At 37.7% G+C, this 14546-nt stretch overlaps 1 protein-coding gene across 6 annotated transcripts in view; it reads left to right on the top strand.

The window, feature by feature from the left end:
* LOC111152888 (contactin associated protein like 4) overlaps nt 1–14546 on the top strand; it is a 240396-nt gene that overhangs the window by 70458 nt on the left and 155392 nt on the right. For 5 of the 6 annotated variants that reach the window (XM_022511606.1, XM_022511608.1, XM_022511611.1 and 2 more), the window contains exon 3: nt 1921–2114. In XM_022511606.1, the coding sequence (XP_022367314.1) occupies nt 1921–2114 (194 nt within the window). The remainder of the gene's footprint in view (nt 1–1920; nt 2115–14546) is intronic. The other variant, XM_022511607.1, reaches the window with a different exon arrangement.

Genomic DNA, 14546 nt, shown 5'->3' on the forward strand with positions numbered 1-14546 from the left:
GCAGCTACAGAGAAAATGAAAAGTAAACACAATCCAATAAAAATTATAATATGTATAAATATTTTTGATCAAAGGGAGAGAGAGCTTTGGAGAGAGAGCATTATACTTTTGATGTACGGAGTGGAAGACACTTTTGAACAATGACTTATTCCAAGAAGAAAGGTGATTTGAGGGAAAAAAGTATCTAGTTCTAAAGACAATGTGGTGAGTAACTTGGGAATCAGACCAAAATATTAGTATTATACCATCGAAAGAAGAGATTGTTGTCATGTAATTCTTTTTTAAATGCTGTATTGACTCAATTTTGAGGCTTTGACAAGAGGATGGTCAGTTCCCATTTGTGAGCAGCTGATTATTAGTTGCATATAATACCCAGAGCTCATCCCCACACGTGCCCTCCCTGATACCCATCACCTGGTTACCCCATGCCCCCAACACACTCCTTTCTGTAACTCTCAGTTGTTTCCGGGAGTCCAGAGTGTCTCTCGGTTTGTCTCCCTCTCTCATTTCTTCTCATTCAGTTTTCCCTCCCTTCCCCTTTGATCCTCTGGGCTATTCCTTATGTTCCACATTTGAGTGAAACCATACGATAACAGTCTTTCTCTGCTTGACTTACTTCACCGAGGTGATCTTCTACTTAAATATTAGACCTTATATCAGAGCCTTAAGGTGGGTGACAAAAGAATGGGGGAAAGAAAACATGTGCTCATATTCTTATTTGGGGTGTTATGTAATAGAAGTTGCATCTTAATAGATACTGAATATTCAATAATTATGAATTTAAGAAGGTGTTAAATCCTATTTCATGACTTTTCCAGTGATTACATATTACTTATATAATTATCAATGTCAGTATTACTTAAAATAAATTCCCCAAATAAGGCATTATTGTATTAAACTGGAAGTATGAAATATCTTAACAAGACATACAGTAGTCACATCTCTAATATTTCTGGTGTGCAGTGGATAAAAGAAAATGTGATAAGTTCTGCTGTACCTGTACACTCTTGAACATACAGTAGATTCTTATTTTTCACTTTCGAGTGCTCAAGCACTCCCGACTCTGTGACCTTTTCCCTGATAGTCCCTCCCCCATCTTCCATCCCCCATCCACCAACCCCTTCCAGGGACAGGATAGAACCAGTGTCATATTAGTGAATTGGCTGGGCTGGGTGTGCGGACTGATTTGTAGAGTTTGCCAATTTCTGTGGTTTAAATATTCCCACCATGGCTACATTTAACAATCAGCTTGCAAAATTTCTGAAAATTTAATTGCCTCTCATCCACTGTTGCCAGCCAGGTCCAGCATTCCGCTGGATAGAACTCTCCGCCATCATTTATTGTATTATTGTTCCCTGCACCTGTCTCACCATTAACATTTGTGCTTCACACATGCTTCTCAATGTCTGTTATTCCCACAGGACTGTAAACACAGTGGGGATAGGGACAGTTCCTTGACCATCTGTATTGTCAGGCTTAAAGCTGTACTTCTTTCTCCAGGAAGTCTGAACGTGATCAGATACCAAAGGCAGTTTTCTAGTTCCACCACAGTGTGAACCACGATTGAAAGTTAAATCATTACCTAATCGTGTGTGGGCAGCAAACCTGCTAGTTCCAAGTGTAGACAGGAATGTCTACCTGTCCAATTAAGTACTTTAAACTTTCGATAAGATCCTTGGTTCTCCCCAGTGTCAGGGAGTTATAATACCTAGAAATGAACATAATTAACACAAGCTTCATCCTTTTATAGTAAATTCTTGTTTTTCTGTATTATTCTACAATTATGAGAAGTTTCATATTTTGGAAATTTAACTTTATTAAATTCCATCCAGAAATACAGTCTTGCTAGCATCTCTAGTCCACTCACAGATTTGTAACGAATCTTTTGCCCATTTTCCTCTGTTTCTGTTTGCATAAAAGGAGCTGGTGGCTGGTCTCCACTTGTGTCAAACAAATACCAGTGGTTGCAGATTGACCTTGGAGAGAGAATGGAGACCACCGCTGTGGCCACCCAGGGGGGATACGGGAGCTCCAACTGGGTGACCAGCTACCTCCTGATGTTCAGCGACAGTGGCAGGAACTGGAAACAATATCGACAAGAAGACAGCATCTGGGTATGTTTCTTTGACAGAATACATATACACAGTCTCTCAGGGAAAGAGAGAGAGTATCTCTGAATGTTGTTTACAAATCTCCTAAACTAAGTTGAGAAAGAGAATTTTTGGAATTACTTAGGAAACATTTTTCAAAAAAGAATAAGTTAATATTCATTTCATGGTATAACTTTTGAAAATTCTAAAGGTAAATTTATCTCAGAGACCTCAAATTGGAAAAATCTTATATGCCCATTATATAGTGTGGAAATCTGAGAAATAAAATCTGTAGAAAATTTTTTAGGTTTTGTCCAATAACACAGTGGTTTTGCATGGTCTTCATTTAAATCTTGGTTAAAAGAATTTTTCCTTTTATTGACTCTGATGACTTAGAGATTTCTGAACATCTCCTTCTCTCTCTCTCTAGTATATGGAGGTTTGTATATATATTTGGAGTATTTTTATATGATATAAATATACACATATATATGATTTATGTATAAACCATTCTCTATTCTTTTAAAAGTGTGTAAGTGTGTAAAATGCTGTATATTATGGGCAAGGGCATAGCTCCTGTAGGAGACTGACCAGGAGGAAGTTTATAGTAGAGTGGGGTGGTATTTGCAGTTGGTTGATTGTATATGAACACCTGGTGGGAGAATGAAGCTATATGCAATTTGCTTGGTTGGTGAAGAAAGGATCTTTGCTAGTAGAACGGTATTGGTTTGGATCTTACGTGGGCCAGGGACAACATACTGCAATCAAAGAACTTTCTTTCTTTTTTTTTTCCTCTGGCTGAGCTGCTAGAACCAGAGAAAATGAGTAACTTAATGAAGCATCCTTCTTAGCACACAGATAATTTGGAAGCCTATTTGGGCACATAATGATAATTTTCTTTGATCAGTCAATTGCCTCTCTCTTGAAAGTTCCTAGAACTCAGTTGTACATTATCAATTCATGGAAGAAATGGACTGTGATTTACTCACCTTTTTATCTCTAAAGCACTTGGTGGCCATTTGACGCATGTTTATTGATGTAAATTGAATTGAAAAGAAGTAGCCCAGCTCTGTCTCCAGAGAGACCCTAACAGTCAGGCTGGAAGAAGTTGCCTACAAGCATTTTTGAGAAAAGCTGCCTTAAAATCCAAAGCAAGCTCAAGTGTAGAAGAGCAAGAAAAACTGGATATTATGGTTAATTTCATGAGAACCATTCAAACTAGGGATAAAATAAACAGTAATTATGAACCAGTAACAATGAAAGCTTAATGAGGTATTTATTTTAACTAGGTGTTTGGATTATCTTTTACTCTCTTTCTAAAGTAAGCATTGGGTTTTTAAACTAGATAAGTAGAGGCTAATTTATGGTAATATTTAGCCATGTTAAGTAAAAGGTACATTTTTGACATTTCTTAAAATGATGGATCAACCATGAGAATTGTTTCTCTGTTCATTAAGCTTGGGGAAATCCAAACCTAGACCACGCCATTTGCTTTTTTTTGGTTACTCTTATTAAAGGTGAGGTCCTCGGATATTGGGGCACCTGGGTGACTCAGTCGGTTAAGTGTCAACTCTTGGTTTAGGCTCAGGTCATTATCTCATGGGTCATGAGATTGAGTCCCACATCATGCTCTGTGCTTAGCTTGGAGTCTGCTTGAGAATCTCTCCCTTTGCCTCTCCCCCCACTAGTACACACACACACACACACACACACACACACACACACTCTCTCTCTCTCTGTCTTTCTCAAATAAATAAACAAATGAAAAAAAAAAAAGATATGAGGTACTCAGGGTGAAATAGAGACATAATAATATCCCTAACTAATCCAAACTAATCGATGTAAAGATAGCTGACATCTATCACAATTAATTGTCAAGGTAATGCTATTTTTTAGACTATGCTATAGTTTGTTGGTTACTCACTGTCTTCCTCTCTTGAATGTGAACACCCTGAAAAATAGAGGCTGTATCTTCCAACCTTTCATCTCAGCATCCAAATCTTAAGAATTCCTGGCATGTTAAACCATAAGAGACTCTTAACTATAGGAATCAAACTGAGGGTTGCTGGAAGAGAGGTGGGTGGGGATGGGGTAACAGGGTGATGGGCATTAAGGAGAGCACTGGAAGTAATGAGTATTGGGTGTTATATGCAGCTGATGGGTCACTAAATTCTAGCCTGGAAATTAATAATATACTATATGTCAACTAAATTGAATTTAAATTAAAAAAAAAAAAAAAGAGTTCCTGTCATGCTACAGGCAAATACTGTTTGTTGAATGACTGAATGAGGGAATGAATAAATGAATGAACGGAAACAATGTACTTTATTATAGTGACTCCTTTCCCCCATGATCACCTCTGCCTTTTAGTGCATTTATGTTTACCAGTTTAATACATTTAGAGTTAGGATGGTACATTTCTCTCTCCCCTACAAATTTTGAACCTTTTTATGGGAGCGGGTTTATCTTTTCCATCTTTGCATTTCCGGCATTGCATACCTAGTGTGGTACATGGTTTTTGTTAAGTGTATTACAGAAAAAAATCAATGAATGAATAGATTTGAATACATCAATCTCCTAATCTGGGTCTAACTTTGTAAAAATAATTTTGGGAGGTATTAAAAGAGCTCACGTTAATGTCATCAAAGAGATAAAACACATCAGAACAAACCAAAAAATGATTCAGAGAAGCATGCAAATATGGGATACAGACTTCTAGAGATTTGGAAATTGGTGGAATATACAGATCATTGTGACTGACTTTGTCAAAAAAGCTGGGTTCACATGGGTGTTGAATAAAGCATGATAACTTAGGTTTTGGGAGGATTAAGGAAGCTATTCTATATAGCTAGAAAAGGCTGAACAAAAGTGTAGACATTGGAAATACCCAGAGATATAGTATCTCATGTAATAACCGGTGAGTCTACTGGTCAGAATGGACTGTCAAGTTTTGGAAGGTCTAAAGGAGACTTTTGATTATGGTAAAGAAAATTGATGGATAGCTTTGAATGTCACAATCAAAATTAAGACTTGGTACAACAGGTACCATGTGTACACATAAGATAGGCGATGTTATGGTGTAGGTCCAACTTAGATCCCAGGCCTCACACACATCTTCATGGTGCCTGTTCATCCCAGGTACATTGCAAAATTCTATTCTACTCCAGTGACTCAGGTGCTGCTTTAAGGGAAGCACCCTGTCTGTGAATCTACAATTGTTAAAGCAGGAGAAATGAAACATGGTGAGCTGTACCCAGTTCTTGACAATTCATCTGGAATAACACAGATCAATTTGGGTTTGTTTGTTTTTTAAGCCAAAGTACAATTTTTAATTGATACACATAATAAGGAATTCAACCCTTTGTTGTATTTTGTAAATATATCATTCCCAAATTCTTTTTCTTTATTTGGTATGTTTTTACCCATTTTTAAAAAGGTTCTCTGGGTTGTATACAGACCATGCACAACATGCCAATTTTCTTTAAGAGCTTCACATTCTGCCCCAGATGATAGAAAGAAATCTATGAAAGAGAGTTAGGAAACACATAAGCCATTATACGAGTGTGTGATGGAAGGAGAAAGAAAAGACAATTGTGAATTTAGAAACAAAGAAAATAAAGCCCATCAACTTGGATTGAAATGCTGCTGTAGGGATCCTCACTCTTCCTTCATTTGATCCCCACCTTGAGCGCTGGGGAAAACAATGACTTCTTTTTTTTTTTTAAATTTTTTTATTTTTTATAAACATATAATATATTTTTATCCCCAGGGGTACAGGTCTGTGAATCGCCAGGTTTACACACTTCACAGCACTCACCATAGCACATACCCTCCCCAGTGTCCATAACCCCACTCCCCCTCTTCCAACCCCCCTCCCCCCAGCAACCCTCAGTTTGTTTTGTGAGATTAAGAGTCACTTATGGGGGGCGCCTGGGTGGCTCAGTGGGTTAAAGCCTCTGCCTTCGGATCAGGTCGTGATCTCAGGATCGAGCCCTGCATCGGGCTCTCTGCTCGCAGGAGCCTGCTTCCCCCTCTCTCTCTCCCTGCCTGCCTCTCTGCCCACTTCTGGTCTCTGTCTGTCAAATAAATAAATAAAATCTTTAAAAAAAAAAAAAAAAAGAGTCACTTATGGTTTGTCTCCCTCCCAATCCCATCTTGTTTCATTTACTCTTCTCCTACCCCCTTAACCCCCCATGTTGCATCTCCACTCCCTCATATCAGGGAGATCATATGATAGTTGCCTTTCTCCGATTGACTTATTTCGCTAAGCATGATACCCTCTAGTTCCATCCACGTCATCGCAAATGGCAAGATTTCATTTCTTTTGATGGCTGCATAGTATTCCATTGTGTATATATACCACATCTTCTTTATCCATTCATCTGTTGATGGACATCTAGATTCTTTCCATAGTTTGGCTGTTGTAGACATTGCTGCTATAAACATTCGGGTGCACGTGCCCCTTTGGATCACCACATTTGTATCTTTAGGGTAAATACCCAGTAGTGCAATTGCTGGGTCATAGGGTAGTTCTATTTTCAACATTTTGAGGAACCTCCATCCTGTTTTCCAGAGTGGTTGCACCAGCTTGCATTCCCACCAACAGCGTAGGAGGGTTCCCCTTTCTCCGCATCCTCGCCAGCATCTGTCATTTCCTGACTTGTTAATTTTAGCCATTCTGACTGGTGTGAGGTGATATCTCATTGTGGTTTTGATTTGTATTTCCCTGATGCCGAGTGATGCGGAGCACTTTTTCATGTGTCTGTTGGCCATCTGGATGTCTTCTTTGCAGAAATGTCTGTTCATGTCCTCTGCCCATTCCTTGATTGGATTATTTGTTCTTTGGGTGTTGAGTTTGCTAAGTTCTTTATAGATTTTGGACACTAGCCCTTTATCTGATATGTCGTTTGCAAATATCTTCTCCCATTCTGTCAGTTGTCTTTTGGTTTTGTTAACTGTTTCCTTTGCTGTGCAAAAGCTTTTGATCTTGATAAAATCCCAATAGTTCATTTTTGCCCTTGCTTCCCTTGCCTTTGGCGATGTTCCTAGGAAGATGTTGCTGCGGCTGAGGTCGAAGAGGTTGTTGCCTGTGTTGTCCTCAAGGATTTTGATGGATTCCTTTCTCACATTGAGGTCCTTCATCCATTTTGAGTCTATTTTCGTGTGTGGTGTAAGGAAATGATCCAATTTCATTTTTCTGCATGTGGCTGTCCAATTTTCCCAACACCATTTATTGAAGAGGCTGTCTTTTTTCCATTGGACATTCTTTCCTGCTTTGTCGAAGATTAGTTGACCATAGAGTTGAGGGTCTATTTCTGGGCTCTCTATTCTGTTCCATTGATCTATGTGTCTGTTTTTGTGCCAGTACCATGCTGTCTTGATGATGACAGCTTTGTAATAGAGCTTGAAGTCCGGAATTGTGATGCCACCAACTTTGGCTTTCTTTTTCAATATTGCTTTGGCTATTCGAGGTCTTTTCTGGTTCCATATAAATTTTAGGATTATTTGTTCCATTTCTTTGAAAAAAATGGATGGTACTTTGATAGGAATTGCATTAAATGTGTAGATTGCTTTAGGTAGCATAGACGTTTTCACAATATTTATTCTTCCAATCCAGGAGCATGGAACATTTTTCCATTTCTTTGGAAAACAATGACTTCTGTATACCTGAAAGAATTAATGAAATGCGCTGCTGCCTTTTACAAATAATCATTGAAAAGAAAGACAAAACATTTTATTTATTATCTATACAGGTCACACACATATTTAATAGAACTGTAACTTGACAGATATACGGCATTTTGTAAAATTACACATTAAAACATTTCTTTAGAAAAAAAATTTATAGTCCAAGCTTGTAAATGTAATTTATACAAAGTACTCTAGTAGATGGCATATAAATATTTCACAAAAAATTAGAAAATGCAAGCCGCTAAAATTGTTCCTCTCAAATGGAAGATAAAATAAAATCCCTCAACATCTATGATCAAAAGGCTTTTCAGCCAGTTTATTGTAAGTGATTGAAAAAGTAAACGTAAGGTGTAATTTTCATTCATTTAAGAACAAGTGCTGAAATATCATGAAAGTAACATCTTAGAAACTATTTTTTTTTTAAGATTTTATTTATTTGACAGAGAGAGAGAGAGAGAGAGATCACAAGTAGGCGGAGAGGCAGGCAGAGAGAGAGAGAGAGAGAGGAGGAAGCAGGCTCCCCACTGAGCAGAGACCCCGATACGGGGCTTGATCCCAGGACTCTGGGATCATGACCTGAGCTGAAGGCAGAGGCTTTAACCTACTGAGCCACCCAGGTGCCCCCTTAGAAACTATTTTAAATAGATCAACATGTGCAGGAACTTTATAGCTAAATTATCCAGATTATCTCTGATGCATGCCCAGGTTTCTTTTATACTGTAGACTACACAGGCAAAGAACGGGATGGTACCAATTTTATGAATTATTTAGGTAAACATGATTCTTCTACACAGAATAGTTTGCTTTTTGTCTTTTTTATGGATTTCATCCAAACAAAAAACCTTTAGCATATTTCTAAAGTTAGAGTAGTTTTATTTTGTTTTTTTAATGAGACGTGTTTAATGTCATGGTTCCCGGGTTTGGGCTATGGAAAACCCAGGGCCCCTGTAACATAATAGTATATTCACAAAATATGCACGCCACTGTCACCGTGAGTGATTGAGTTGTCAACTCTCAAAGCCAGGCAGGGCAGAAAGACTACCTGCAAAGATTTTAACATATATATTTGTTTCTAATCAAATAAGTACGTGACCGGGGGGAGTTTAATAGAAAACCCGAGGAGGCAGGAATACAGGTGGGAGGCGTGTTGCAAGCTTAGCTGCAAGGTACAGCTTTTCTAGCTCTTTCCCCCACTGAGCCCTTATTCTGGTAACTTAAGCCTGCAAAAATCATTTCTGGTGATACGGACTACAACAGTACTGATGGCGTGTATGTCAACATGTCAGATCGTCAAGCTTTATGGATCGCAAGACTTCCTCAGTCCTCGGACAAAGGCCTGGAGAATGCTTTAAGCTGCATGTGCCTTTCAAACCGGCCTCTACTTCAATGCCAAAAAGATATTGTTAATGCAAGTTGTCTGTATCCTCAGGAAACCTCCCGTTTATTTTTCTGTTTAACTACGAGTTCTTCACCCTTTTGAAAATGATTAACCTGTTAGTGCATGACTAACGGTGGCCGCATTAGGGTTTTTAATGTGGCTTCAGTCGTGGATCAGAGCGGTCAGTTTGCAAGCTACCTTCTCTATCATGTCATGTGGTTTCTTTTACCTCCTTCATCTGTGCTCATTCTATAATGTACTATGTCAGTCCCTTCTCTTAAACTTCCTTAGACACACATATTTTGGAACTTTATAGCCATATGTGATATTTTATGTAATATACATATGTATATGAGAACCCCTATGAACTGCAGGCACACATATACAACGAGATAAGATAAATGGCACTGTTGTTTCGCATTCTTCAAAATGACCTGTCTCTATGCAGGCAAAATAAAATTGATTTGAAGAAGGGATTAGAGTCAGCTGGAGATTGCATTTGGTGCCCTCTTCAGAGGGCACGCTTATATTCAGGATCATTCTCAAATTGTCAACCAGGGAATAACATGTGTTAAATACACCTTCTAGTTGTATCTCACATTCTCCCATATGACCCTTCAATGAAAATATCACCCCCTTTTCTCCATTCCCTCTTGCCACGGCTGTGATGTGATATTGTAGATGTTCGTTTCTGGCTTCGCTAGTTTCCCAGTCTCAGGAGGCTACCTTTGGAGGTCTTCTTTCTTGACAGTTCTGTCCCTTTGAAATGTTTCTTTGATTGTAAATACTTAGGCAACCAGGTGTTCTAGAAAACCAATGTATTAAGCTCTCTTTCCTAATGTGACTCTAAGTTCTGAACTTAACAAGCATTTTTCAATCATAAACTAGAAAGGAGGAGATAAGATTTGGCACTGATACAATGTAACCCTTAAAAATCTAAGAGGGTTATTTTATTATTTAAAAAAATAATTCAATAATGTTCCTAACAATAAAATTAATTTTTAAAATCAGTAATTTCTCTTTCTACGTATAAATAACAATAGACAATATAAAAGGAATACATACTCCACCTAAAATAGAACCAAAAATGAATACATATCAAGGGAAAAAACCTAGAAGAAAGTGTATGAGATACCTAAAAGTAATATTTAGAATATTACCAAAGGACATAAAAGAAGATGTGATTAAATGCAAAGTCATATCTGTTTTGAAGTGGAAAACAGTATCATAAAGCTACTCATTCTACCTAAAATAACTCATAAAAGTGAAATCATTCTGAATTTCACATATAAAAAGTGTATATGAGAAAATAGGTAAGTTAGCAAAAAATAACAGTGGTAAATAGAACCTACATGTTAGGAAAATTTTATAAGTCTATATTAATTAAAACAGGTTTATACTGGCACATTAAAGTGTAGGGAAAGAACAAAAGAGAACATCCATTACTAAGCCCAAATACATTTAGGGATTGCCCAAGATAGATGTATGATTGAAAATATGTGAGGAAATTAATCAGTATAGAATGTAGTAAGCTGTAGTTTCTAAGAAAGCAAATAATATTTTTATATCCAAATAGATGCCAGATGAATTGAATATTTAAAAATGATACAAGCATAGAAAAAAAGTAATGAAAGAAAACACAAGGCAATGGATAGATAACACACATAATATTGGGAGGCAAATGTCTTTCTATGCAAGAGAACCAAATCCAGATGCCACAGAGGAAAAGATAAAAAATGAGATATTTAGAAAGCTGCATAAAGAATAGCATAAACGACATTACAAGAAAGAGTATAAATTGGAAATTACTTTTAGCCTTACAATGGTGATGCTCACTTTGATTCACCAGCAGCAGTGGTCGTGGGTTAAGATTCATATTCAGATTGACAATGACCAAATAGACTTCATTCACCTGCAAGTTTACTTAGATTTAAAATGGAATAGAGACCAGCAACAGCATAATGGATGCTTGGTTATACTGAACAGCTTCTAAATATACCAACAACTTGACTAGGTCATAATGGCCAAGGTTGAGTGGGTGTGGCCACCACAGATCAGGAAAGCCATCAGTTTCAGGGGACCTTTAGCTTTGATGCCTTGTCAGTGATATAACTCCTCAGAGACACTTGTCAACCCCTTTTTTGGATGTACCTGCATCTCATCACTCCCAGGTTACTCACTGATTACAAGTTATATCTGGGCCTCCCAAATTTTGCTGCTTATTTGAGTTCCAATGCCCGGGCATCATCCTTGCTCATTGAATAAAGTTTAGAGGTGGGAACCCAGGTATTGGGATTTAAAAAATAGTACCAAGTGATTCCCGTTTGCTTCAAAGTGTGGGAACCATTGGATTACTCAATAAACGAACTTGATAACCAAGTATAGATTCTTAGTTGGGTACAAAGCATAATCAGCAGGATGCCAGTTTATCTTAGATCCAGTAAACTCCTGTGCAAGAAGGATTTAGCTAAAGATCAATGCTAGCTTAAAAAAAAAAAAAAAAAAAGCTTATAAACCACAATTTAACTCTGCCCTTCTAATGAGAAAGACCTTCTAATATGTTAGCCACTAGCTATATAGGGCTATTTAAATTTAAAACTCAACTAAAATGAAATAAAATAAAAATAAAGTTTCTCAGTTGCACTAGCCACATTTTAAGTGTTCAGTAGCTATATTAAGCCCAGTGGTTACTGTTTTAGTGCAATTACAGAATATTCCTGTTAGCCCAGAAAATTCTATTAGCCCAGGCACAAAACACTCTTTAGAATTACTAGTAAAAAATAAAGCTTTATTTTTTACTTTTTTATTTATTTTTAAAGATTTTTTTAAAGTAATTTCTACACCCAACATGGGGCTGAAACTTGTGACCCCAAGATCAAGAGTTGCAACGCTGTATTGACTGAGCCAGTCAGGCACCCCTGAAGCTTTATTTTTTTTAAAAAAAGGAAGCAAAATATAAACAGGAAGTTCATAGAAAAGAAAAGATGATATGTAAATATGTGAAAGTGTCTCCAGCCTCATTCATGATTAAAGAAAAGCAAATGAAAACAGGTGTCAGGTTACACTTCTTAAAAGACTTAAATAAGAATGTTGAAACTACAGTGTTATTTAAGACATAATTTGGCAAATTGTTGTATATAACAAAATAATGTCTTGCTTAACTTTAATAGTTATGCGTTTAATGTGATGACTTTTCATAAAAAAATTACTAACTACTACATCAAAACCATGGTTATTATGGATTCTACTGTTCAGCACAAGAGGAAGCTAAAAATTACCTTTACAGAAAAGCATTTATTTATTTATTTTTTAAAAGATCTTATTTATTTGAGAGAGAGAGAGAACAGAGGGAGAGTGGGAGGGAGAAGCAGACTTTCCACTGTGCAAAGAGCCTGACTCGGGGCTCAATCCCAAGACCCTGAAATCCCTAACCCCCTGAGCCATCCAGGTGCCCCTAAAGAAAATCATTTAAAAAGGAAGAAGAATGAACACTTATTATGGCCAAAATCTGTCTCTAGGTATGTAAGTAATTTAAGTTAAAGTCCATAAATAAGGGAGGGATTATTTGCTTGAATAAAAACATATATGCTAGGCATTATTCTGTATGCTATATATATTTATCCAGTTAATCTTCCCGACCCAGTGAATTAGGAACTATGATAATGCCCAGTTTATAAAGAAAACGGGGTGGGGGGAGGATATTTTCCCAAGGCCACAGCTCGGTGGGGCAAGCTTAAGTATGCCCATGCTATATGTTCAAATACCGTGTGTATGAAATCAACATTTTGAAAGTGATCCAAATAATTTAAGACACAAAGTATTGCCATGGGGCTTGGGTAAAGAGGAACTCTTAGGCTCTGTTCGTGGGAGAATAAATAGGTGAAAACTCTTCAGAAAGAAATGAATGTTTTTAGTGCATTGAAGGAAGGGAGTCCAAAACAATGTTGCCTAATAGGTTAAATCTATCCAAATAATCTGCACCAAAAAGGGACTCAGACTCTAGGGATTTAATCTTGTAACTTCACTTTCACTGTCCATTTGAAACGTATGCAAGGATATTCATTGTAACATTGTATGTAGCAGCAAAATATTGATCTAACCCACCAGCCCTAGATCAATTGCTTAAGTAAATTACTGTACCTTCACACAATGGAATAAGTTATGGCCATCAAAAGCAGATGATGAGGGGCATCTGGGTGGCTCAGTCCTTAAGCGCCTGCCTTCGGCTCAGACTCAGACGCTAGGATTGAACCTCTGCATCAGGCTCCCTGCTTTGCGGGAAGCCTGCTTCTCCCTCTCCCAGTGCCCCTGCTTGTGTTCCCTCTCTCCCTGTGACTCTCTCTGTCAAATAAACAAACAAAATCTTAAAAAACCAAAACAAAAAGCCAAGACAAAACAAAAAAACAGATGATGCAAGAATATACTAGCCATTTCTGGAGTGAATTCCAAAACTGATGTAAAATGTTGAAGTGAGCTGCTGTTTGCTACCAAAGAGTGAATCTTCAGGACCAAAGATGAAGAGATGGGGGCAGATGGATGGAAAATATGTTTATTTATTGAAAACACACGTAAATATTAGATTTATATGAGCTTTCAAATCAAGTAATCTGGAAGTGGAAGAAGTAATGATGGATGACAAATAGAGAATAGGTAGGAAATAATTCAATTATCAAATTTTTAAGAAAAATAGTGGATAGTTCCTACTCATTCTATAATATTGTGATATTTATTGATAGCATAAAGCCTATGGAAGTTATCATTATTTTAGTAGTAGTTTAAAAAATATGTTTATATAATGGTTGCGTGGCACTCCTACAAGCATGTCATCTAATCTTTGATCATATTGTGACAGATTAAAAAATACCTTAGTTCTGATGCTAAACTCATCTCTGAGTCAGTGTCCAGTGAGAAAAACAGAAACTACTCCAGGCATTTGGAACTGCAAAGTCATCAGAGGAAATTGGTTACACGGAGTGGAAAAACTGATTGGCCAACGTGAGGTGGTGAGACAGCTCAGAGCTTAGTGACAGCAAGAAGATGTTGTTATCTCCAGGGGCTACAGGGAAAATGAGAAGATTGTGTTTCCAGAGCTTAGAGGCTGACATTGTCCAGTAGTGCTAGAACCATGGCAAGAGCTGCCCAGGAGAGGATTATGGAAGCAGGGGGTGTCCTTTGGGAGCACAAGCTAAAAAACTCAGCTGCTACCAAGAAGCTGCCCAGGCAGAGTGAGAGTGGGGAGAAATTTCCTGGCTCCTCCCTGCCCTTCACCTGCCCTCTCTCTCTGTGCTCAGCTGGAAGCTTGCTAAGCCAGGAGCCTAGGGTTCTCCGTCTACCTCTCTCAACCCTCCTATGCCTCCAGACAGAGCAGGGAAAGGCTGATACATGGT

The sequence above is a fragment of the Enhydra lutris genome, unplaced genomic scaffold (genome assembly GCF_002288905.1).
Source record: "Enhydra lutris kenyoni isolate GAN:26980312 unplaced genomic scaffold, ASM228890v2 scaffoldscaffold30, whole genome shotgun sequence".
NCBI lineage: Eukaryota > Metazoa > Chordata > Mammalia > Carnivora > Mustelidae > Enhydra > Enhydra lutris.